Genomic DNA, 27,020 nt, shown 5'->3' with positions numbered 1-27,020 from the left:
GTACATGACGGTATTTTTTTTTTCATGCATGACCGGGTGTTAACCATATTTTCTACTGATTGAGAGAGGAAATACTGCAGTATATTGACTTAGAATGCCCTATTTTACTGTCATGACGAGTGAATATTGTCAAAAAATACCACACTAAATAATGACTAAACACGACCCCTTTTAATACATGTTAACCGGGAGTCACTCTCATTTATAATCGCGGTGTCGTCTGATAAAATCAACATGCATCTACACTAAAGAGCGGCTATGCGGTTGTTTTGTCTATATTACTTTTTTGTCTCATGCAGCGCACTGCCTGCGTCTGAGTGACAAAAAAAAAACATGTGATGTGATATTAACAGACAAACTACGCTCATATTTATAATTCCAAACAATCAGTAAGCGACAGGTGCTAGGAAACGCTGTTTTGTACTCCTTTATTGACGAGTCGGCTGCGGTGCGGCCAACTGTATGTGCTGCTTCTCTGCCGCTCACTGCACAGAACAGACGCCGAGAGAGGTGAAACTTCTCCGGGAAAGTCAGACCTCGCGTTTGCGGGACAGCACTGGCGAAATCTTCCAACTGAACCATAGCTAAGGTTTATACAAAAAAGTCGCTTGGTTTGTCAGTATTGAATATCCTATGGAAAAAAGCCGCTAAAAGGGTCTGAAAGTTGCTAAATCTAGTGCTAAAGTGTCGCGTTCTGAACGTTGTTTAAGTGACATATACCGGTATTGTGGTGTTTTCAAAATTCATATCATAACAAAAATAAAAACCGGTATTCGGTATGAACCGGTATACCGCCCAGCACTAGCTCGCCCACAAAAAATGTCATCCCTGTTTCGGATCTGTAAGACTATCCCACTCTCTAACGTCAATTTCGTTGAATAACAGTGTTTATCTCTGGGTGACAAGCTCTTGTAATATGCGGAGAACATTTTGAAAATGCCATCTAATCAATGTAATTTATAATAATTTTAAATGTAACTATTTTGTACCGTATCCGTGAAATTCTCTAGCCCTAAAGGCTATCTCTCCTGGGTTTTCTGCAACCATGATGCGCGCGCATCCTGAATGTTTACAAACCTATAATTGGTCTATTGACTTCCTAGTAGGGAAAAAATACTATGGAAGTCAGTGGGGACCAAGAACTGTTTGATTACCAGCATTCTTCAACATAAGAAAGAAACTCATACAGGTTTGGAATGACATGAGGGTGAGTAAATGATGACAAAATCCCTTTAAGAACTAAATGGTGCAACAGAATTAAGTACAGACATATTTGCAAACTAGCTAGTAGTTACTTAACCCTTAGCATGGGCTTTATGTTCCAATTTAAGTAACAACTTATGAACAGCTGGTGCAACTCTACTCATGACAGGCCAGATCCAGTTGAGTAACTGTGGGTGTATATCCATGTTGCCTATAGATATCAAATTTTCTAGACTTTCTAGACAGTGGTCCCATTTTGAAGTTGTAACCGAAGCAACTGTTGCAACAAAAGCCGATAAAATTTTGTTTGTATGCAACAGTGATGCAGACTGCCATAATAGATGCCTGAGGCTAATATATGTGGCCTGCTTAGATGTTGATGTACGCCAGCTTAATTGGAAATGCCACTTTATAAATTAATCTCTCAAGTCACTCGGTAATGATGTGACCAACCCTGGGTGGCAAGTCTTACATCTTCTGATGCTATTAGCGTTAGGCCACCAACATGCTTCCAGAAAGCCATGTGGGAATATACCCGCCAGACTTTTCAATATTTCTCAAGACGTACACGCCACCAGAAGAGAAAAGAGGGGAAGTGAGAGGAGCTGCCGGTGAATAGCTGAGGGGGGAAGGAGAGAAGGGAAATGGAAGGAACGAAGGCTGGGTTAATCCCTGTGAAAGGGAGGGCCGGGCCCAGGCAGCGAGGAGACAAGCGCCGGTAAAACCCCCTACTGCTGGGAGACGGCTACATCACTTACATGGGATTTAGCTAATCTTAGCTGGGGGACAGATACTTAGAAAACCTCGGCGAGGAGAGCGGAAAAGGGATGGATCCACCTCACGGGAGCACAATAATGATGTTAGCTGAGGCAGGCAGGAAAAGGAGAGTGGGAACAGAGGATATGTGGACGGCAGGGCCTTTCGGATCGCCTTTTTCTTCTCCTCGTCTATCGGGCTTGAAGGGAGAGGTGGGGGGTTCTTGTCAGGGTCCTGTTTTTGCCTAGACCTCCTACCTGCCTATGGGGACAGATTATGGGAGGTGATTTACCGAGGGATTAGCTGTAGTCCATTCTTAATAGTCATGAGTAAGCGTGAGGTGTTGGTTGGGCAGCGGCTGACAGATGGGGGTTAAGGTCTGATGATGATGAGGTTCAGGTGTGCGGGTCTGAGCTAACTCTTATCATCCTCATGGTGGACAAGCAGAGTGAGGGACATACACGAGAGGGACAGATTTACCGTAAGCTGATCCCCAGATTTAAGGGTGCTGCCTCTGGCCTCTGTTTGTGTGTTGAGGTGCCTGTCCTGTAGTGACCATTTTCCCACTCTCACCATGGTCTGTTCTCATCCCAAACAGATAAAAGAAGCTGCAGACATCATTCAGAAGTTGCACCTGATCGCTCAGGAGCTGCCGTTTGATAGGTAAGCGACCTGCAGATGGATTCTAGGCCATATTGGAGTCTTGGGGAATGGTGTAATAATGTTGTGCTGTACAGGAGATCATATAAACAGCACTGATGACATGTTTAATGTGTATGCTTAGTGTAACACATAACCTTTAAAAGTATACTCCATTTAATAGTGTACTAGAGTATGCAGGCGTTCAAGACATGCACAGTAGAAAGTTTCATCTTTGTTCAGTATCTGTGCTGTTTCTCTCCAGACGTTATAACTAGAGATGTAAATTTTTGATCATTCCCATGATCAACCGGCGTTTAAATTAACAATCAATTGAATGATTAATCGTTAACCTTAATACGACAAAATGCATCTGTTGCAGTGGCATATAGTCACAGGCATGACAAGATGTGCAAATGCCAGCTTCCTCACCTGAATGAAAGAGGTATTTATTCTAAATAAAAGGCTAGTAGCAGGATTGTAAAATGAATAGATGTGATTATGATAATTTTATAAAATTGTGCTGTAGTTACCTTTGGGATCATTATACTTTGTTGGCTGTTTCATATCCTGTCACGGAGACCGCTGAATGCATCTTTTTATATGGTTTCATGGTGCTCATTGTTGTACTGTGTTTAAAACACATTCGCAATGTTTGCAATTGACATTATCGGCATTTAAAATAAAATAATCCCAAATGTAACTTCGGTGCGTGGGGCTCAGTAAACCGCTTCCAACCACCGGCGGTGCTACGGCAAAACACATTTACTTCTAGGAAACATTTTTATGGGAGCATTATGACAAGTGAGGTACAAAACTTTGTGTTCTGTTTTACCGGTTGGTCACGAAATGAATAGCCTTATATTTATTGTTTCTTTTGCCAAATCCTCACCGTCTTACCCTCTAATTTCGCAGGTTTATTTTCTTGTCATTCACTTTTAATCACTGTTTTCACATCTCTTACTGTGGTAAACATGCGGGGAGGGAATAAAAGATTTTGTGGCCATGAATTAAGAATGAGTTCCTACGACTTATTAATTAATTCCCTCATTGTAGTTAAATCATTGGTTTTCTAGGGAACAAGTGAATGAAACATGGACCGTGGCCACAAATTAATAAGTCATAGGAACGAATTAAGAAGTTGTAGGAATGAATTATAGGTCCTGCTCGTGTCCTGCAGCCCTGTCAAAGCGCAGTGCCGATATGAAACAATTATCTGGGGAAATTATAATTAAACATGACAGTTACAAAATTTTCCATCTTGAAGAACTTTGTATTGTTTCTATTTTAATGTAGCTTACTTTTAAAGTTTGAATCACATTAATAGCGTAATTAGTACATTAGTGAATTATTTTCGCAAAAGGTCCTGCTCCGTCACCGTCACTCACAGCCACTTGCACGTGTTTTGCGCACGAGTCGCACGCACCCCAAAATGAAATTGCTTAATTGACCATCTTTAATCGTTTAAACGATTAATCGTTGACATCCGTAGTTATAAGTCACCTTTATTTATATAGCGCTTTAACAATACAGATTGTGACATAACCAATATAATGTCTCGGTACTTGTTTAAACTAGAGTTGCAGGAATCTCTTAACCCTCTCACGCAAGCACTTCTCATCACTGCCCTCTATTGTTATTCCCAAGAGTGCACATAAGTGGTGAGCAAGTGCACAGGTACGACCAAAATAAAAAATGCGCTTGATAAATAAGTTCAGACCGCTCATTTGCGTACTGACATGGTTGACAGCTGTTAATGCACAATCACCATTTTAGATCGACTTAACTGTTATACTGTGTAAGATTTCCATTTGAACTGAAAGCATAAATCTAGCTACTTTCACAGCAAAACGCAAAACTGTGACATTTCATTCACTGACGCTTTTCACTTGGCAGCACTAAAACCAGCAGCGCATATATTACTTCTCGGCAACCCGCCAAAAAAGCTTGCTGATTTTAGGTTTGAAAATGATAATTCATACAAAAAATAAAAAGTACAAAATGATGAAAATATTAGCATTGTATTTTTTATGTATACTATAAAATAATTGTATTTTTATTAAATTTATTTACCTGTTGTTTTTCCGTCTCTTCCATTTCGACTGAAACAACACAGCCCAGGCCGATGTTGCCATCTTGCTAAACAAATAATTATGGCACAAAAAAATTACATTTGCACGTGCAACCTGAGAGTCCTAGAAAAATCCTACGTGCGTCCTGTTTTGATGACGAAATTTATGCATGTGCACATTATGTAAACCCTAGTGAACATCTAAAAATCAAAGTATACTTTGGGCTTAAATCTGAAATGTGCAAGTTCTGCATCAAACGGGTTTCCAAACACTTCTCCCATCTGCCTTTTGTAATATTTTAACTTCAGTTTGAAGAAAATACAACAGGCAAAATTCAAAGCAAGCAAATGTGGTAATGTATTGGCCAAAACTTTTTTATTCACATAGTTTGTTTTGACTGTGTCTGAGATCTAAGCAAAAATTCAAACATTTTTGTTGTGATATTCTCTCACTGATCATCTGTAGTGTTTTGGACTGAAAAATTATAATTTTTTTAATTACCTCTGTTCTTCTCTCTTTCCCATGCTTGTTTTCCTTGTTACGCCCCTATTCAGATTTTCTGATGTCAAGGCCAAGATAGCAAGTAAGCAGCAGTAGACTAAACAAGGCAACAACGTTATTTACATATCAGCTAAATATGCAGTGTTAACATAAGCCTTGTGTTTATTTGAAAGGTAAATATCATGACCTTGAGCGTCAGTTGATCCAGGAGTTCACAGCAGCTCAGCGAAGGGGAGAGATTGGGCGCATGCGTGAGGTGGCAGCAGTCCTGCTACATTTTAAGGTTTGTTGGGAGATACAGTGAAGAGCCCTTAGGATCATAATAGTTTTATTTTGGACATTGTTGTATAATGTGAAATTATTATTTCGTATCTTATTTGTTATAGGGTTATGCCCACTGTGTGGATGTCTACATCAAGCAATGCCAAGAGGTACCAGACTGAATCTGAGACTGAGACTATTTAGTGGTTCTGTTTTATTTATCTACCAAGAGTGAACTTAGCCCAGTGTTTGTACTGTTATGCTACCAGTGTCTTTTGGTGTTTGTAGGGAGCGTATATGCGGAATGATGTATTTGAAGACATTGCAATTCTGTGTCAGCGGGTTAATAAACAAGTTGGAGAGGTTTTCTGCAGTCCAGAGACTGTCATGGCTAAACTCATTCAGAGCATCTTTGAGAATAAGATACAGGTACGTAACACATGTACACATTAACAAATGGTATAACTGTGTTTGGTTAGGCTGTTGCTCGTGCTTTATGTAAGGGACATGAACAAATGAAATTTTGCCTGGTGGGCAATTAAAAAAAAAAAAATCTGTAGAGATTTAAAAGTGAGACATAAGCTATATCTAGGAACCAGGTTATAGTACAAACTTGGGGAGGGCCAATAAACAACTAACCAGAACACAGTAGCTAACACTAGCAAATATCCAAGCATTATGGCTGAGTTTTGCACAGGCATGTACTACACACTTTTTTCTTCAGAACACATAAAAATCTGATGGCAGCTCAATTAATCTGCCTTCACACTCCAATCAGATTTTCCCATCGGTTACCATGGTTAATCACTTCAGTTAAGCATGCACAAAAACTCCCATTATAATTATAAAAGCTATCTACCCTGCACAATAAATCTCTTATTTACATCATGTTTACAGTTTGTTGATTGGTTGGCTACAATGATCAGTGCTGCAAAAACATGTTGTAAATAGAAACATGGTGGTGCTTAAAGAGCGCAAACAGAAATACATGTGGGAATGGCTCAGATCGTCTGTTTTATGATTTTAGGCTCACGTCAAAGAAAGACTAGATGAGACCCGCAACTCTGATGTGGAGCAATACCTCAAGAACCTCTATGACCTCTATACACGGTATCAATCAGTTTTCATTATTAATTATTACAGTTGTTGACTTTGCTCTCATCAAACGCTGTTTTTGTCTTGTCTGAATTGGTTCAAAGTCTCAAATATATGTCAAATTAATGTGCTTTACTGAACACCAGCTTTGAACTGTCATAACCCATTTGTTTTTAGGACAACGGCACTGGCTGCTAAACTCTCAGACTTTAACTTGGGCTCAGACAAGCACACGTTTCTGTCTAAGCTGATAAAGAATATATTCTCCTGTTATCTGGAGAGCTACATAGACATGGAGCGACAATATCTGCAAAACCGCAGTGGCATGATTCTTCAGCGCTATTACGACTCTAAGAACCACCAAAAACGACCTGTAGGCACTGGAAGGTGAGGAAGTGTTGGTTTGTTTGGTTTTCCCATTCTTTTTCCAAAGTCACTCTGAAAACGTAGAGGTGTTTTGTCAAATACATGTCTTTGATAGATTTCTTACCATTACTGCCATCTCTTCTACACATTTTGACAGCATCCAGGAGCTAAAAGAGAGGATCAGACAACGCACTAACCTGCCTTTGGGACCCAGCATTGACACACATGGAGAGACTTTCCTCTCGCAAGAGGTTGTAGTCAACCTGCTGCAGGAAACCCGACATGCCTTTGAGAGATGCAACAAGGTATAAGAATTTTAAGCACTGCTTTATTACAAAAACATCTCTAGGCTTTTGTTTCTGTTGGAAGTTGTGGGCTGTAAACATTAGCATGATAGACCCTCTTTCTGTTATTGTTGCAGTTGTCAGACCCAGCAGATCTACCAAAAAATGCCTTCTCTATTTTCTTGCTTTTGGTGGAGTATCTGTGTGTGGACCATATAGACTACGCCCTTGAGATTGGGCTGTCAGGTATGGTAAACACCATCTACAACACAGAACAGTTCATAATAAAATGTTGCACTAATGTAATTACAAGTTTGTCCAAATCAAGGTTATTATTGTAAACTAAACTGAACAGGTTGAAAATTAAATTTTTAAAAACTTTTCATTAAAAAATTAATTAACCAAAATAGAAAATGACTGGAAAAGGATTGCAAAAATTCTGAGAATTACTACCATTTTGGAGAAAAGCCAAACACAAGATGCAAAGCCGAACACAAGGCTCAGGGCAATTAAATGAAAAAAGGTAAGGCCTGAGACATTTTTAAAAGATTGAACTTCTTTTAACTTAACATGGCTTTCTAAAATGGTTAAAAACATCCATCTAGAAAAAAACCTATATATCAGGAAATTTTCAGGTCTGGAAAAGTCATGAGAATTAATAAAATATTAAAATAATGGAAATGTATTTTGTGTATGTACTTTAGGTTATTCTAGTTATGCTCTGTTCTAACATATTTAATCAGATAGATATTGCTCTTATAGAGAGCTAAACTTGAATTTTTGATTTTTAAGCAAATTGATTTGTTGGGTGGTTCCAACCAGACAAGTTCACTAGATTGTCCGAATGATTTATTATTGCATTAGTCTGAAAAGGAATCAAAATAAGTTTTAAAAAACATTAACCAAATGATCTCCATGAACCCATGAGAAATCATAGAAATTTGTTGAGTGTGACTGTGAACTGTTATTTACAAATTAAGGGAGTCCAGATACGGTGTACAGTCTATTACACAAAAAACATATTTTCTCCTTTTAATGTCTCCTTTTATCCTTTAAAACCCCTTAACTGTCACTGTCCCACCTGTGGGACGCTTGGCGCTCTTTTTTGTTGTTGTCCTTTTTCTCCATCAAATCTTTTAGTAATCATCATAAATTATATATAATTTGAAAGCTTAGAAGCCCAAGATTCATCCTGTGAAAACAGGATCAGACATTGCATTACCATGGAAATGGTACTTTAAAATCTTTTGGCGGTCTCCTCCCCCTTAGTGGGCAGTGTCAAGTGACATATTAGTCTTTTAGAATCAAACCTTTTTATAATCTTGACAATTATAATTAATTCATTACATTTATATAGCACTTTTCTAGGCACTCAAAGCGCTTTACATTGTCAGGGGGTATCTCCTCATCCACCACCAGTGTGCAGCATCCACCGGGATGATGCGACGGCAGCCATAGTGCACCAGAACGCCCATCACACACCAGCTTATTGGTGGAGAGGAGACAGAGTGATGAAGCCAATTAGCAGATATGGGGATTGTTAGGAGGCCATGATGGTCAGAGGCCAATGGGCAAATTTGGCCAGGATGCCGAGGTCACACCTCTATATGACATTGACAATATCATTGGAAAGGTCTGAGTCTCAGGATTCCATATATGGTGGTTATTTTGAGATAGAAGTAATATTGACAGAGAAATGTAGACATATTTGTGACAGAAAAATGCATTAAAAATTAAATGGAGTTTGGATGGCACCCGGTGGCTGTTTGTGGTATAACACCCTAAATAAAATCTCACAGGAACCTCAATTTTTTTCATATCAACTTCAAATTTGGAACATAACTTATTTAGACATGAGGCTTTAATTTTATACCAATTTTAGAGTAAAACCTGTTGTGTAAAATATTTATTATATATAAAATAAAATTAATAAAGTGCATTTTATTTACAGTAAATTTAAACTTCTATAACTTTTTGATACCTTAATTTTTTTTTTAAATTCCAATAATCCTAAAAACAAATTAATCTGCTGATTTTCTTCGTTAAAAAGATACCAACCTTAGGTCTGTATTCAAAGTGTTTATAAATTACAACAATTTAAGTTTAGATAGTGCACTTTCATGCTTATTTTAAAAAATGGGGGGTGACAGTTAAGGGGTTTAATATAAAAACTAAATTAAAAACTATAATGTACTGGAAAACATGAAAAATGTATAGCTATTACAGCCTTGGTTTAAATGAGTTTGAAGTCAAATTGACACAATGATCTAAAAAATATATATTTTTAGTGCAACATAATGAAAATCAAATGAAACTCATTAGATGTGTAATTCATTTACATGTCATTCTACAAAAATATTTTTTTACAGAGTGGCTGGTTTGTGCAGTTTAGTTTAGTCTTGTCAGCTAGTCATGGGTCACAGGGTTTATGTTGGGGTTGTTCTATACATGGCGACCACAGGAAGAAGATTCCTTCATCCCCAAGTGTGTTCTGGTGTAGCTGTCCGCCATTAGGTTTATGTACTAAATTATTATGTGTGAGTGAACCGTAGTGCTTTGCGTTCACAAAAATCAAACCAAAAGAGGCAATGAGAGTTAATTTGAAATTTCTCACTACAACATTGTGATTCTGTTCAAGAGTTAAATATGATCATTGTTACATGACTTGAAAGAAGTGTTGGTTCCACCTCTAATCAAACACATCAAATCAAATTAATGAATCTGAAATGGACTTCACATGCCAATACTTTCTTTTTTGTCTTTTGACTTGCACAGCCATCCCGTCTGCGGATGCCAAAAATGTCAACCTTTACTTTTTGGATGTGGTTCAGCAGGCCAACACAATCTTTCATCTCTTTGACAAGCAGTTTAACGATCATCTTATGCCTCTTATTAGGTAAGTTTGACCGACTTGTCACTACCTTCTGTCTCTTTGCTTCTGCAACTGCTGGCTGGTGTCTTTACCATTACATTTGTTTGAACTCTTAACCCCTGTAGCTCCTCTCCTAAGCTAACGGAGTGTCTGCACAAGAAGAAAGAGGTGATCGAACAGATGGAGGTGAAGCTGGACACCGGGATTGATCGGTTGGTTCAAAACTTCAGAAAACTCTGTTTAATGGAACTTCGTCTTAATCAAAGTGTATCTTTGACAACTTCATTGCCATTAAATGCAGTTTCTGTGACCTTTTCTTATGTTTCCTTGTTTTTAGGACACTAAATTGCATGATAGGCCAGATGAAGCACATCCTGGCGACTGAACAGAAGAAAACAGACTTCAAGCCAGAAGACGAGAACAATGTCATGATACAGTACACTACAGTAAGAACTTGTACTCTATAATAATTGTCTTGTGAATCTTACATTAGCACAGTTAAAAGGTTCTCTGAATAACATTAACATACTTGAAGTATTTTTAGTATTAGTAGCCATATTCTGCCTGATCTTTCCTGTGCTCTTTCTTCAAGGCGTGCTCAAAGGTGTGTGCCTATGTGAGCAAGCAAGTGGAGCGTGTGCGGCGGTCCATGGATGGTAAAAATGTGGACACGGTTTTGACTGAGCTGGGAGTGCGGTTCCATAGGCTGATCCACGAGCACCTGCAGCAGTTCAGCTACAGCTCCATGGGTGGTATGCTAGCCATCTGTGATGTGGCAGAATACCGCCGCTCCGCCAAAGATTTCAGGGTAAGGAGAGGTCGAAGGTCTTATTTTTGCAACCTCATGGCATTATGTAATTTTTTGTGTAATTCTGTCAATTACAAACCTGTAAGACTTTCATCTATCTTCGAAACACACATTTTTACACATATTTTTAACAAAACCTGAGAGATTTCTGTTCCTCCATTGAATGTCCATTCTCCATTTCCCCAAAAATGAATGCATCAAAAGGTTCATAAAGATATTGTAAAAGTAAATAATTTTAATCTTGCAGTTTAATCAAAGTCTTTTGAAGAGACATGATTACTTGAATAGGAGATCTGGAAAGGTTTAATTTAGGCTTTTATGCACGTATAAGCATTGATTAGTCACGTAGGGCCAGGCAGGTTTGGACAGCTTTTTTCCCTTAATAAAATAAATCATCATTTAAAAACTGCATTTTGTATTTACTTGCATTATCTTTGTGTAATATTAAAATTAGTTTGATGATCTGAATCTTTTAAGTGTGACAAATATCCATAAAATTAAAAAAAAAGGAAGGGGGCAAAAACCTTTTCACACCACTGTATATAGAGCTTATCAAATACAGTAAAAGCTCAACTGTAAGTGCTTGACATGCACCAACCTTATTGGTTCTAATGGAAGCTCAAACATGATTGCGTGGCATGAAAGAACAAACAACTTTGGTTTTGTATTATAACCAGATCCATCTGGGAAGGTTTTTCACGTCTTATGCATAGATTGTAAGAGAAAATCTGAATTTAAATTCATTTATACATGGTAAAATTAGATAGAAGGCTCTGAATATTTTACTTTATTGATTACAAATTTAAACAGTATACTCTTTTTCTATAGCGGATTTCATGTGTGGTGATGCCTTAATTATATACAGTATATATACAGTGCTGCTTGAAAGTTTGTGATTCCTTTAGAATTTTCTATATTTCTGCATAAATATGACCCAAAACACAATCAGATTTTCCTGAAAGTAGACAAGGAGAACCCAATCAAACAAATTAGACAAAAAATATTTCCTTGAAAAATTATCCAGTATTACATATGTGTGAGTGGCAAAAGTATGTAAATCTGTAGGATTAGCAGTTAATTTGAAGGTGAAATTAGAGTTCATCTGTTCAGAGGTGTTTTTAATCAGTGAGATGACTATCAGGTGTCAGTGCATGTCCTGTTTTATTTAAAGAACAGGGATCTATCAAAGTCTGATCATGTTAGTGGAAGTGTATCATGGCATGAACAAAGGAGATCTCTGAGGACCTCAGAAAAAGAGTTGCTGTTGCTCATCAGGCTAGAAAAGGTTACAAAGCCATCTCTAAAGTGTTTGGACTCCACAAATCTACAGATTGTGTACAAATGGAGGAAACCCAAGACCATTGTTACCCTCCCCAGGAGGGGTTGACCAACAATGATAACTTTAAAAGCAAGACTTGTTTAGACTCCACAAGGTTGCAAAGGAATCCAGGGTAACTTCTAAGCAACTAAAGGTCTTTCTCACATTGGCTGATGTTAATGTTTATGAGTTCACCATGAGCAGAACACTGAAGAACCATGGTGTGCATGACAAGCTGCAAGGAGAAAGCCACTCCTCTCTATAAAGAACAGTGCTGCCCGTCTGCATGTCTGTCTGTCATGTGGACAAGCCATGGGGTTATTTGAGAATTTTTTTGTGGACAGATGAGACCAAAATGGAACTTTTTGGTTTAAAGGGGTCATATGATGTTGCTAAAAAGAACATTATTTTGTGTATTTGGTGTAATGAAATGTGTTTATGCGGTTTAAGGTTCAAAAAACACATTATTTTCCACATACTGTACATTATTGTTTCTCCTCTATGCCCCGCCTTTCTGAAACATGTCGATTTTTACAAAGCTCATCGGTCTGAAAAGCGAGGTGTGCTCAGATTGGCCAGCTATCCAGGGTGTTATGATTGGCCGAATACCTCAAGCGTGTGACGGAAATGTTACGCCCCTACCATACTGTGATGGCGTGTCCCGGCCGGAGCGACGAGACAAAAACATTCAAACCCATTATAAACGAGGCATTTGTTGCATCCAGTGGGGACATAATTACGGATTATAATGACTTAAACTGTCAAGGAGCGGCCGGCAGGCTTGCGGCAACCACATGTGACGAGCCCGGGCTGGACTCCGCTACGTCCACGGTGAAAGCCGATCCGGCGATCCACAGCGTAACGTTGATGTATTTCCTCAGCGACCAGCACGGATCAGCTCCAGGCATGACGAAGCAGATATCGTCTTCTTTTGGAAGGCCAAACAAAGTAGTTTCGCTTTCACAACGAAACACACAGCACCTTCACGACATGGTGGTGACGGCAACAACAATACTACAGCGAGAATAAAAGTTACGCCTTCTTTCTTTGCGTGAACATTTGGGCGGCGTTATGCAAATCTTCCCACATAGTGACGTAGACGTGGGGGCGTGTTAGAACGAGCCGTTTTAGGTAGGTGTGGCTGACTCTTAACTTTTATAAAGAATATCTCTTTGGATTTGAGACTTTAGTCTTTGCAACTTTACAGATCTTCTTTATGCACCAAGAGCTTGTTACACTCCAAAGAGAAAGGAAAAATTTTAATCGCATCATATGACCCCTTTAAATGAGAAGTGTTCTGTTTGGAGAAAAGAACAGACTGCATTCAAGCATAAGAACCTTAAACCATCTGTGAAACATAGTGGTGGTCGTATCATAGTTTGGGCCTGGTTTGCTGCTTCTGGGCCAGGATGGCTAACCATCATTGATGGAACAATGATTTCTGAAATATACCACTAAGTTTTGAAGGAAAATGTCAGGACATCTGTTTGGAGAACTGAATCTGAAGAGAAAGTGTAAAGTCATTCCACACGAGAATGGTTAAAAAGAAAAAAGTGAATGTTTTGGACTGGCCTATTCAAGTGCGGACCTTAATCCAATTGAAATGTTGTGGAAGGACCTGGAGCAAGCAGTTCATAGGAGGAAACCCACCAACATCACAGAGTTGAAGTGGTTCTGTACTGAGGAATGGGCTAAAATTCCTACAAGACATTCGTTGTTAATGACTGACCAGCAGTTACAAGAAACGTTTAGCTGCAGTTATTGCTGGAAAAGGGGGTCACACCAAATACTGAAAGCAAAGATTCACATATTTTTGCCACTCACAGATATGTAACACACTGGATCATTTCTCAATTAATAAATGCCAAAGTATTTTTTTTTCTCGTTTGTTTGATTGGCTTCTCTTTGTCTACTTTCAGGACTTGTGTGAAAATCTGATGATGTTTTGGGTCATATTAATCCAGAAATATAGAAAATTCTAAAGGGTTCATAAACTTTCAAGCACCAAGAGGTTATAATGTTTATTTGTTAAAGGTTATTGGCCCAAAATATATGCAATTAATTACTAAAAACAGTTTTTGCTTCTTAATATTTTGTGTAAATTGGTTACACAAACATTAATTTAATAATTTTAGATTTAAAAAAATAATTAATTAATTAATTTAAAGAAATTAATATTTCTTTTAGCAGGGATTTCTTTTAGTTTTATTTAGCAGGGATTCATTAGGCGTTTTATAATGTTGGAAAATATTTATTTTTCAAATAATTGCTATTCTTTTAAATCTGAAAAATCAATTTTTTTGTTTGTTTGTTTTTTTTTTAAAGAGAATTCAAATTACCCATAATGAGAGAAATTAATCCGTTTCTCCTCTGCAACCAACCAGCAATGAAACTTCTTGCTTAGGAAATAGTCAACCTCTGCAGGAAAGTCAATATTTATGTGTGTGGCGTTAATGAACAGCATTGTGAATTATGTTCATTGATAAATGGATCATTTCAACGGTTTTTACTTTTCCAAATATAAGCACAAAAGTCTTAAGACTAACAGCTGCATGAAAATCCTCCACAGGTTCCTCTTGTGCTCCAGCTCTTCGACACGCTTCATGCTCTGTGTAACCTCCTGGTTGTTGCCCCGGACAACCTCAAACAGGTGTGCTCTGGAGAGCAGCTGACCAACCTTGACAGGAACCTCCTCCACGCTTTCGTCCAACTGAGAGTAGACTATCGCTCAGCCCGACTGGGACGGCATTTCAGCTAATGACTGGCAGGGCTGCCCAATTACCGCACAGCCGGCAGAACTGCCGTCCGTTCAGAGCTGCGAGAAACACAAGTGGCCAATCTTGAGTGGCTTTTGAACTGTCTTTGTCTGTGATTCAGTGTGGAAATTAAACTTTGTGTTAAATGAACAAAAGAGCAACTGTTTCCAAGCCCAACACTTCCCAGGTTGCTCAATTTTAAGTTGCGAGTTTTGTTCTATATGCAGGTTTTTTATAAAGCGTAGTGTTTTGCTCATATTTTGTTTTAAAAGAATATATAATGAGGGTAGAGGGCTGTTTTGTACATTTTCCCCTGTGTCTTCGGCTTCTAATAGAGAGAGGATGAGCATCTCAGATAGATGAACTGAGGTGGGCCACTCGAATGATTCTGCCTCTGGACTTGGGTGGTCAAGAGACTCATTTTTTATTTGCTTTTATTTTGATTGTGCCAAATCCATCCTCTGTGGCTCTACTTGGAAGAAAGGGGTGGTTCTGCATGCTGCTTTGGATCAGTGAGTTTGTCCAGCTCATTTCACTCAGGCTCTTGTGCACATATAGGGCTTCAAAGAGAAGACAATTACTGTTTTGAGCTGAACAATGCAGGTGTTATACAAATGTAGCCATGCTTTGAAAGGTAATTTTGTTCTAAAATAATTTCATACTCGTAAAATACCATCTTCAATGGTTTTAAACATGAGTGCATTAATTTTAAGATTCATTTAGAGATGTTTGAGGCTGAATTCTGTCCAAAAATAACAATATGCTGCCCTGCAACCTGCAAAGCTGACCTTTCCTATGCTCAAATTTAACTTCATACATGAACAACAGTTATTTTGGAGATGTAAATGAAAAATATTGCATCTGTGCTAACAACCTGCTGCTTACTAAAATTGAAGTAAAATTTGCATATATAGATATAGCATTAACATAATAAAAAATACACGAGGCAAGCAGCATTGATAGTTGCATGAGGTTTCTAAGGGCTCGGGTCACATACTATTGTTTTTATTTTTCTTAAGGACTGATGATCTGATTCTCAATTTGGACTTTACTTTTTTAATTCTGATATCTGTATGGATATTCTGAAGCTCAGTGATTAGAAATGTGGGTGTTACCACCAGTCACAAACCCATAATCCAAGACACTTTCATCTGACAGGGATGTGTTGAATGCAGTAATGTCATATGACTAGTTTAACCCTTAACCTCTGATGAAGAGGCAGGGGTCAAGATCTTTGACCTCTAGGAATGACCTAGGTGTTAGACTGTTAGAAAGGATTGGATGGTCTGATTCTTGATTCCGTTATACTGTACTGATTTCAAAAATTAATTTGTCAAAATGATGCTATATGAGCTGATTCGTGTGTACAAGCTGCTCATTATAATCAATTATTTCCCAAAATAAAATGTGTGAAACAATGTGACGTTTTATTGAGGGTGGTTCCAATGCCAGAGGGGTTTTAGGCTACTATTATGCAGTACATTTTCATTTCTAAATCATATCTTAATAAATTAGATAAAACATTGTCCAAAATATAATTAAATAATAAAGTGAACATATGGGTGAATTTCAAATAATTTCACTACTTTGGTTTGAGCAGATGTTGCCATTTTTGCTTCTTCTTTTTTTTCCAGCCATGTGTTCTGGGAATATTGTTTTAATTGGTAATCAGTTAATTTTTTATATAAATCTTTTGAGTCTATTTTTCAATTTTGAATAAAAGCATGATTTCAAAAATGACTAACATCACATTCAGAGATTGCATATGAATGTTGAGTCATTCTATAATTAGGGGTACATGTCATGTCTATGGACTCTATGATCAATTTGACTAATTTTTCAATAACTTTTCACTTCAAACAATGATCACTTTTATATCAGGGGACATTTATAATTAATTTAATACAAAAATTCAACAGATATCCATCTTTTATCTTGCAAAAATTGCATATTCTTTACTGGAATTTGCTGTTTTTGTGCTGTCCGATTTGGTAAATGTGAGGTTTTGCTCTTCAGATTAGCTCTAAAATGCACGTTTCTGTTTATATTCTTATAAATATTTGTCCAAAATAATCATTAAATTATGAGAAAGGTGTTTTAAAAAATATTTTGCTCCTGCAGCTACATTAAATCATCCATTTTGTGTATGTCCAAGAAATCAATGTCAACTGTTACTCCCTATAAATCAGCAATGGTTTGTTCCAAAGTCACATGTCCAACATTAACTTGATGTATTTTCCTTTTTTGGAGGGAAATTTGAAGACTTCTCCTCTTCAATATTTTATCTAGATTATTGTCTGCACATAGAGTAGATTAATTGACTGTCAACTGTGTTATCAACATGTTCTGGTGAACTTGCGTCACATGTTATATTTATGAATATGTAGAGAAAGAATATAAAAACAAAAGTTAATCAAGGTCATGTACTAACTATTCCAAAGTCAGCAGTTTGCACAAGACCCTATTAATGGCTGAAATGTCAACTGTGTTACCCGTCAACTGTAACAGTTGACAAGGATTAACACAGTTGACGATGTTGGCAATTCAGTGTCAATTTATGCTCCCACTGAGTGTTGTTGATAAAAAATAAATATTCACAAACTATTGTCATTACACAGAAATTACATAGGAATTGCCTAAAACCATGGAAAACAATGGATAAACTTAACTGATCTAATCACGGCCACAATTTCTATGAACTCCATATCCATAATATTATATACACATTATATCCACATTTGTCAAGGGTTAAAAAGCATTCAGAATTCCTCATGATTGACATAAACCTATATAATATTATAGATTTGGCATATATCTATTTCTGCTTAGTCATGATTGATAAAGTGTTATGATGTTATTGTATAAGTCCTTACAACTTGAAGTGTCATGATGCTTTATAAAACTTAATTTACCTTTATAATAATATATTCATTAACGTTATAATATATATTATTATAATGTGTGTGTGTTTAATGCTTTATGGATACTAAGTTCATTCTTACCTGTCAACTGTGTTACTTTGTCAACTGTGTTATGTGTGGTTTTTATGTTATAAATCTTTTAAATGTGAACTAATCCGTCAGAAAAAAAAAGATGGGGATATCTCTGGAGATGGATGACTTTGGTAAGGATGGTGAATAACACTAAATTCAGCATACTGTGGATTTATGTTAAAGAAAAGTATAATCCTTCTTGCAGCATCCCACAGTACCCCCATTATAAAGCCCCAAATTCATATTTTCAAATCAGTTAAACAGATAACCTCAAAAACTCTGGTGAATAGACTCAAAAACCTTCAAACAAATGTGTAATCAAACATGTGGGACTTCATTCATGTTTCATTTGACGCAACATTTGTCCGTAACACAGTTGACAAAATAATGAATCAAATGTTAAGTTTCATTAACATATTTAAAAAGTAATTAGAGCTTAAGCTTGCCAAACAATTAATACATTAAGGGGATATATTATTCCACCTAATTTATTTATCAAAAAAGAATAGGCCTACTGATTTTATGTCTTTTGGCTGACATGACATGTACCCCTAAATATAGAATGACTGTTATTCATTTTCCAATCTATATCAACCTATAGACTTCAGGGATCTTATCTATGCACAACCAGCTTGTAACACTCCAAAGAGAAAGGAAAACTTGAAAACTTGACCCCTTTAAAGGAAAATGTATTATTAATGAAGTAGCCTACATGAAGGAGAATATATAGAATATACATTCTTCTTGGATCAGACTTGACAAGTCTTTGAAAAACAGACTCTTCTCAAGGACTCATCCTGTATTCTTAGCCATGAAGGTTTAGGGTAATGTCTTCCCAAAGGAGGAAAATTATTCCCGCGACTTAAAAGACAAAACGGGAGAAAACTGCTAAGCTTAACCGCCCAGCAGTGTGTGCGGTCGTCACGGCCAGGAAAGGCCGAGAGAGATAGCAACGCTTCAGAGCTGACCCGAGCCTCTGTTTTCACCACAGTGTGCCGTTTCTACGAGATGGCAAACAGGCGAAGTTAAACAGCACTATTAATTAGGCTAATATGAATATGAGCACTGCCAGGGAAATTCAATTCTCTCAGCCCTAATCACAACTGGATAGCTTGTAAAAAATTATTTTGTTAGGCCCTGGTGCAAACAGCGCGGCCTTTTCCAAACATTTGAGAACTATTTGTTTTGCATGGCGATTAGCGTTTGCTGGTAGCGAGCGGCGGAGCAGCCATAGGCTCCCGCGGGAACGGCTGACTCAGGGTGAGTGTGAGTGAACGCGGGCCGCTGCTGTTGTTTATGGAGGTCTGTGTGTTTGAGCAGGTGGCGAGGATTAGCGGTGCTGTCAACACTGAACGCTGGATAAAGCTTCTGCTCACCCTTTCCTCAGTCTGCTCATTAGAGCTCATCATTTTACCATTTCACTCTCACACACGCATCTGAAGAGGTAAGGTTCGTTTGGGGGAAGGAGAACGCTCACAGACGTATCCTCATGTGGGATGGTGATCTTTCTCCAGTTGTGTATCAGTATCCAAAAGTTATTAAAAGTCCAAGCCTACTTTTTTTTCACGTTTTGGAACAATGTATTTAAATTGGCAAACTTTGCAGGACAGTTCTCTATTAGCATTAAATGTTCAACTTTTTTTATATTCGTATTTTAATCCTCAGACCCAAGCAACATGTTTTTTTGGCATTTGGGTTTCCTCTTACATTTGTTACGTTACAGTTTAACAGTGGTAAGGAATTAAGACAAATGTCACCTATGTAATGTTTTCAAAAGACAAGAGTATTATCTGTGAATGTCAGTTTGGGACAAGTTTGTTAGCCTACATATGGTTTAAATGTTAGTTGTACAATTTTAATTTTTTTTTTAATATCCAAAAACAATGGTGGGATATTGTTGAATGTTACCTTCTGTATTTTCACAGAAATTGTCTTTCAAGGATAAAACTACCCTGAGGAATATTCACTGGAAGAAATAGCTCTTTCCTATCATGTTGTATTTTTGTACACACTATACATATAAGTTAGTTGTGCTTAAATTTAATAGACATTTAATGTGAATTACTGTTTGTCTGAGATCTTAACTTGCATTAAACACACATGAACAAATATTTCTTATGAAATATATTAGCGTTTGCTCCATGATTTCGATTATTAAGAACTGTGTATAAACGTGAGAAATAATAGTTATACATAACATTAGCATATTATTTTTTTATAAATAAGAATAAAGCATTATCAAATTATAATAATGAAATGTAATTTTTTCAAGGGTAAAGTATCATAGGACTATATATTTATTTCACTTGAATTGTATTTTTCACCAATAGTGTCAGGTAAAAATATGCACTGTACTAATGTTGCCTGCAAAGGACACAGTCCCAGTCTTGCAAAGTAAAATCATACTCTAATATGAACACTCACAAAAGGGTTATTTACCAGACACTAAATCATTATAAAATACAAATTCTAGTTGCAAAACAATATATACCACTCTATTTAAAAAATATATATATACAGAGAACAAAATAAAAAAAATCTTTATTAGTTTATTAAAACTAATAAGGAAAGTCTTAAAGTTTTGCATATGTGTTTTATGTTTTGTATTGTATTTTATAGATCAGGCCATAATATGATATAGTGATAATATGGAGTCCATACTCGTGGAAGAAAAAGACAGTTTTATTCAGACCCAAACAGTGCAAAAATTGTATATGAAATTCTGATAGCTTGTAATGTGATCTTAACAATATAGTAGACTATACTTTCATAAAATGTATATAAATATCACTTGTCACTCTATATCTTCCAATAATAGGTTTTAATAGGTTATATTTAAATGCTCTATCAAAACTCTGTATAGTTTTTTTTTATTGTGGGGGCAAAACTGATAATGCAATACAATACAATGGTGATTGAGAGATAGACAAATAAACATTCTTCAAAAAGCCTATTGATATCATTCGATACTCACATTTTAGCATGATTTAAAATATATATATTTATGGATAATCACGTGAACCTAAGTTACAGTCCAGTAAGCGGACTTGCATTTACTTTAGAAAAATCATTAAAGATTTCACAGAACAAAAAGACAAGAAAGAAAGAAAGTACCACCACCTGAAGGTGGACATTTTTAGAATGATACTAAAATAGCTTTTACTTGCTACAAAGTATAAACTATCAATCAGATGACAGAAGGCATGTAGTAAATTTTAATCATATTGACAATTTAGAGAGCTTTTTGGGTTAAGAGCTTTGTATTAACCAGACATACACCTCACATCCTCATGTTGTTGTTTCTCAGAGTTAACTTTTCATTTCAGTTTTCTGAGCCCCCATTTGAAAAATAAAAGATCAAACCCATCTTACTGTTTCTTGGTCAAGTTCTTACAACTTTACTGTAGCTTGTGGTTACACGAGCCTACCCACACACTTAATTAGTTATTAAATAGTAAATCCAGCATTGTTTGCAGTGTTATTAGAGCTCCCACAACCGTTCCTTTGGTCCACGCTGCCTCCAGTGCCCTCCAGTGTTATGGCTTCCCACAAATCCCAGCTTGAGCGCATCACTCTCTCAAATCGCCCTCTCTCTGCCTCCTGGAGCAGTGACAATACAGCATTACAGCACTCGATCCATGTCAACAGCAGCTTTGCTTAATGCCAGCTCAAAGCTTTTAAGCTAAATCTTCACCTAATGATGCTGAACGATTAGCCCTTTGCTCTGATGCCTGTCGATAGACTCGTATCAATTAGTGTTTGTTTGTTGGTGGATTGAGGTGAAGCTCGTATGCATTACAGTATTTGAGTTCAAGGTGCACTGTACAGTACATTTACAACTTGTTTTTTAAAATTAAATATTGTTGAGATTAAAGTGCCGAATTCTTGCCATAAGGCAACATAATATTTCATATGAATTTAATTTAATATTTCATATGAATCCGATCAATTCTGTTGCATTTTTTCTTCAGTCTTTGTCTTTTTGTGTTCATGAGTGCAGATGTAGTGGCAGCCCTGTCTCCTGTTGTGAAGCAGATGTTGCCCTCTGTTTTTACCCACCTCTGCACCCTTTATCCCATGCCAAGTCCCAAGAAGCAATGGTGCCATGCTAAGTGAGGGACACAATGGATATGTAAAAATCCAGCAGAATGCAGGTATGAATCTTGGGTAAGGTTGGTGTGTAATTTCCTGATGTTATTTTATTTGACATGTTTTACGTTTTTGTCTTCATGCATTTAAAACTTGAAGACATTGTAATGCTGCAAGTATTTCTATTTTATTTTAATTATTATTTTCATTTTATTTTATGACATTGTTAGAGTTCAACAATATCATATGCACAGTTTTATGTTGACATTTCAGAGGCTCAACAAGACATATTTTTTTCATAAGTATGTTTTTATTCAGAAGTAGATTTTTTTTTTTCATAAGTGTATTTACATATATTTTTTATGCAAAATCATCTAATGCACATATATGTGACCCTCTCTGTGAAATCCAGGCTAAAGTCTTTTCACAGAATGTTCTTTAGCTTATGAAGGATGATTTATGTAGAAAACAGTAAATCAAACCAAAAAATGACTTTAGCTGGGTTTTCACAGCCAGGGTCACATATATTTTAAGAATTTTCATACATCAAAAATATGTATTTATATTATATACTATATCTAATATACAATATAAAATAGTTTTGTATATTAAATAATATACATTTTTTCCCCCCTCGTTTAATAATAATGTCTGACTATTGCCTGAAGTGACTTTAAAATGATCAATCCACGTCCACTGCCAAAAGCAAACCCACTTCATTTTCCGTATAATGTGTTTCTTTGATCTTAAAATAAAACAATGCATGCAATATTTTAAGGTTCTTGGCACTGAGCAGGAAACCACTGAGCCAAGCCCTGCCTGAAAAACCGAAACCCAAATGCTGCTCTGAAACCCACACAACCGAAGCTGCTCGTTCGGCTCTGAGCCTGCAGTAAACTTGATGGAAAGGCAGAGGGCAGTAGTGCACTAAAGCAGCCCCCCAACAAGCCCTCTCTCCCACACAATGGAAGTGCGCCTGGGGGGGAAGTGTTGCTTTTTTAGGTCTATAAGCCCGTATCCCTTAATCCCTCGCCATGATTGACAATCATGATTTAGGGTATATGGTGTCCCATTCTAATCCAGCAGCACTGCTTTCATTTGCATACTTGCCGTGCGTGGCCTCATTTTCAGGGGAGGCATACTGCCTGCTGCCTTTGTAAGAGATGCAGAGAGAGAGAGGAGAGGAAAAGAGGGAGAGAGAGAGAACAAAAAGGGAAATAGGAGATAGAAAGAGCTGAGAGGAGAGAGAATTTAGAAAAGAGAGTTGGCTGGCATTGAGGAGAGAGAGAGAAAGAGCCAGGGAGAGAATGATGAAAATTAGATTAGAGAGAGAGAGATTAGAAATTGGGAATGTTTGTGTATGTCTGCCAGGAGTGAGGATAACTGTGTGAGAGAGAGACAGTGTGTGTGTGTGTGTGTGTGTGTGTACCAAAGTCAGTCCTTGCCATCTAGCCACTTCAGTATCTCTCAATTGCCCTCCAGCTCTAAAGATGCGTCCCAAGGCACGTCGCACAGACGAGAGAGAGACAAGGAGAAAGACTAAATTAGCATTAACTTAATTAATGAGGCATTTGTGATAACAACGTAGAATGTTGTATGACACCTGCAAATAAAAATTATGATTTAAAACAAAATTGTAACCTTTGGAAATCAGTTGTACTTAGATACTTTATAGCTAGAAAGGAGGACGCACGCAAAATAATTAAAAAAAAGCAGTAAATCTGAACACAACAATGAATACACAATATCAAAAAAATAAAAATCTAAAAGGCAGAACTAATAGTATCTGACCTTGATTTTCTGTGTATATGTTTTCAACTGCCTTCCCCAATGCATTGCAAAAATGTCATATGCATTGTCTTGTTTTCATACATTGAAAACTTTTGTAATTTTGTATGATATCATTTATGTGCAAAGGGAAGGTCAAACATTTACAGTCCAAACATTCAAACAGAAGGTCAAACATTTACAGTCCAAACATTCAAACAAAAGGTCAATCATTCAAACGGAACGTTTTGTTGTGACAGATTTATCAATTTAGGTTCACTGCCGTTTGAATAATAAAATGTAGATTTGGATTTTAAAACATCAAGTAATCAGTTATTCAAAGATATCAGTTAAATGTCTTTGTGGCCAAGAAAAGATAAGAAGAAAAAACGATTAAAAACTATTAAATACGCCATTTAATAAGTTATTATAATATTTTTTAATATACATAAGTATTTGAATTTTTAATATTTTTGTTGATTTATGTATCATGATATTTGGTCAAACAACAATGGAATTAAAACCAATATGATACAGTAATCATTAAGTAATAATGGGCAATATAAATAATTATATGAAATAATAAAACTAATTGTTATAATTAATATTGTATTTTTATTTATTTATTGAAGATTATCTTTGGTCAAACAATAATGGAATTAAAACCAAATATAATCTAATAGTAGCCATGATGTGATATGAATAATTATATTATTAAATAATGCACAATTAAATCATTGTAAAAATTAATATTACTTATTTATTTATTATCTTTGGTGAAACAGCAATGTAATTAAAACCAAATCTACTAATTATTAAATAACAGCAATGCACATAATTATTCTAATAAATATTGCATTATATTAATTAATTTTAATATTGCTTTATAATTCATATTTTATATTTATATATGGTCAAAGAACAATGAAAAAACAAATAAATGAATGACAACATACTGAATCAGTGTGTGCCCTGATGAAGGAAAACAGATAGGATATGAGACACTTTTCACTGTGTGTGTGTGTGTGACAGAGAGAGCAGGTGAGTGTCTTGCAGATGCTGTAGGAAGTATGATGAATCTAATCTGATTATTATCTGTCTAAGCTTCGACTTCCCGTAACTTATCCAGTGTTTACTAGACTAAGTGCTTTCAATTCTACGTAGACTATCCACACATCCACACGCATTAACACTTACCCAATTTGTTATTTACTAAAACTGAGTCTGTGTGCGTTTGCATTGTGTGCTTGTGTTGTGTGTGCGCATTATACAGCATATCTCTGAGTCTGAAGGAGACATGGGGGGGGGGGAAACCCTTCACTTATTCCCCCATTTTGAGAAATTAAACTCTTGTACTTGATCCAGCTAACAGGATTTTCTTAAATTACTTTATAAAAGACCATCTTTTAACTTCCCTCTCTCACATGCAATCCATTCATTAGTGGGTCTGCCTGAAGGGCCTCCCCACATCAATTGCTTGGGTTAAAGTTACAAACTTAGGCAGCTCTGTGATGCTCAGCGCTCATGGTGGTTTGCAGAGGCGGGGACCAGAATTATTAATTTCTCAAGTATTAGAAAAAATAACGAGATTGAATTAAGAGTATTGGCCCTCTGTTATCCTGGGCGGCTAGCCTCGGGGTCCGACTGTGGTGGAGGACATTATGCAAATGCTTCTTCTCTATATCTTCTCTCTCCCTCTCTTCTGTGTCTCTCATTTTTTCATTCTGCTCTCCGAACGAAAGCCGTAGGAGTAGCACGGGACAGTGTATCATTCTGCACGTCCTTGTGTCTTTTTTCTTCACTTGTCCCTGAACTTCGTACACTTTACGAGAACAGAATTCTCTGTTTCTTCCCATCTCTCCTTCTCTCTCTCTGTTTCTCTAATCTCAGAGCAGGATGAGATTGTGACGGGTCCCATAAAAGAGACAGCTGTCAAAACACGGCCTGTTCCTGTCATCCCAGCCCTCCCTCTGTCTCTCTCTCTCTCTCTCTCTGAGGTGCTGATGCTCCTGCAATCTCTGGATGTGAAATGAGAGAGAGGATAATCTGCATCTATGTCTGTGTCTGCCTCTGTTTCCTCTTTCGCTCTTTTTTTCTTTCTTTCTCTCTTTTCACTCTGACAGCTGTAAAAAAGCTCCAAGCTGGAACACATTGTGTTGCTCCTCACTGCTCACATAACATACTGTATTAACGAAACTTTTTGTTTTCCAAATCAACACTGGAATGACCGGTTTTCAGAGTTTGCCATTCAACAGAGTAGGTTTAACAGTGCTACACCCTTAAAATAAAACCAAAGATTTGACAGCTTGATGCTGTAGTCGGAACTTTCTGTGATGTCTTATACAGGAGAACCTTTTTAGTTCTTTGTGATGAATGTTTTAATTTTCTGCGATGTCATAGAATGTTCCTCTAATGCCTTGTTAAAGCAGCATCATACTTGTCAAAGAACTTACTGAAATTGATATTTTTTTGATTTCATGAAAATGAACAATTACAAAGATGATACAAAAAATGTGCACTATGATGATAATTAAATAAGTTTAATTAAAACATAGTGTTGATGATGATGTGATGCAAAAAAAATGCAGACACATCAACAATGTACTTTTTTTTTTTTTGAAATATCTAGAAAATAATTTCAAATAATCCAAAGAGTCAATAATGAGCAGCATTGAGCCGAATGAATACTAGTAAATGACAAATGCACAACTGAACTTGAACTTAGTTAAGTGTTAGTCAGAATATGTAAGTCATATTGTGAATATGCTCTTTTTGTAACAATTCACTAAAACATGAATATGATGATGTTATTTCGGGAGCTCAGGTTTTCACAGCTAAGACAGTTTTCATATAGTTTTTGTTAAATGGTGATACATTTTAATATAATATAAATAAAATATAATAAATGTATATATTTAATTTAATATATCAAATGTTGGAATATTTAGTTACATTTTGCATTTTACATTTTTTGAAGAGATTAGATTAGATTAGATTAGTTTCAACTTTGTCATTATGCAGAGTACAAGTACAGAGCTAATGAAATGCAATTAAATACTCACTAAAACGGATATTTTCATTAAAATGTGTAGAAATTAACACAGAGGAGAACTTTTTTAGGTTCCTGTGATATCAGGAGAGGCTTGTCATAATAGTTCTTGTGATGTCAGGAAAAGACCATATAACCCCCCCCCCCCCCCCCCCCCCCCCCGCCCACCCTCCTTCAGGTGGACCCGTCCC

The 27,020-nt window shown here is 36.6% G+C and overlaps 1 protein-coding gene and 1 long non-coding RNA gene across 2 annotated transcripts in view; both read left to right on the top strand.

Moving 5' to 3' along the window:
- exoc5 (exocyst complex component 5) overlaps window positions 1-16,349 on the top strand; it is a 29,207-nt gene extending 12,858 nt beyond the window's left edge. The window contains exons 5-18 of the mRNA XM_016274388.1: window positions 2,558-2,622; window positions 5,225-5,253; window positions 5,345-5,454; window positions 5,558-5,602; window positions 5,721-5,861; window positions 6,460-6,542; window positions 6,705-6,914; window positions 7,051-7,198; window positions 7,315-7,423; window positions 9,953-10,073; window positions 10,175-10,261; window positions 10,387-10,495; window positions 10,642-10,857; window positions 14,745-16,349. Coding sequence (XP_016129874.1) covers window positions 2,558-2,622; window positions 5,225-5,253; window positions 5,345-5,454; window positions 5,558-5,602; window positions 5,721-5,861; window positions 6,460-6,542; window positions 6,705-6,914; window positions 7,051-7,198; window positions 7,315-7,423; window positions 9,953-10,073; window positions 10,175-10,261; window positions 10,387-10,495; window positions 10,642-10,857; window positions 14,745-14,933 — 1,662 coding nt within the window. The 3' untranslated portion in view covers window positions 14,934-16,349. The remainder of the gene's footprint in view (window positions 1-2,557; window positions 2,623-5,224; window positions 5,254-5,344; window positions 5,455-5,557; window positions 5,603-5,720; window positions 5,862-6,459; window positions 6,543-6,704; window positions 6,915-7,050; window positions 7,199-7,314; window positions 7,424-9,952; window positions 10,074-10,174; window positions 10,262-10,386; window positions 10,496-10,641; window positions 10,858-14,744) is intronic.
- A 2,803-nt stretch (window positions 16,350-19,152) lies between these two features.
- LOC107586902 (uncharacterized) overlaps window positions 19,153-27,020 on the top strand; it is a 30,901-nt gene continuing 23,033 nt past the window's right edge. The window contains exons 1-2 of the long non-coding RNA XR_001609405.1: window positions 19,153-19,368; window positions 21,925-22,078. This is a non-coding gene — a long non-coding RNA (uncharacterized lncRNA). The remainder of the gene's footprint in view (window positions 19,369-21,924; window positions 22,079-27,020) is intronic.

The sequence above is a fragment of the Sinocyclocheilus grahami genome, unplaced genomic scaffold (genome assembly GCF_001515645.1).
Source record: "Sinocyclocheilus grahami isolate Dianchi unplaced genomic scaffold, SAMN03320097.WGS_v1.1 scaffold86.1, whole genome shotgun sequence".
NCBI lineage: Eukaryota > Metazoa > Chordata > Actinopteri > Cypriniformes > Cyprinidae > Sinocyclocheilus > Sinocyclocheilus grahami.
Note: the sequence above shows the minus strand (reverse complement) of the source record. Positions and strands in the feature narration are given on the sequence as shown.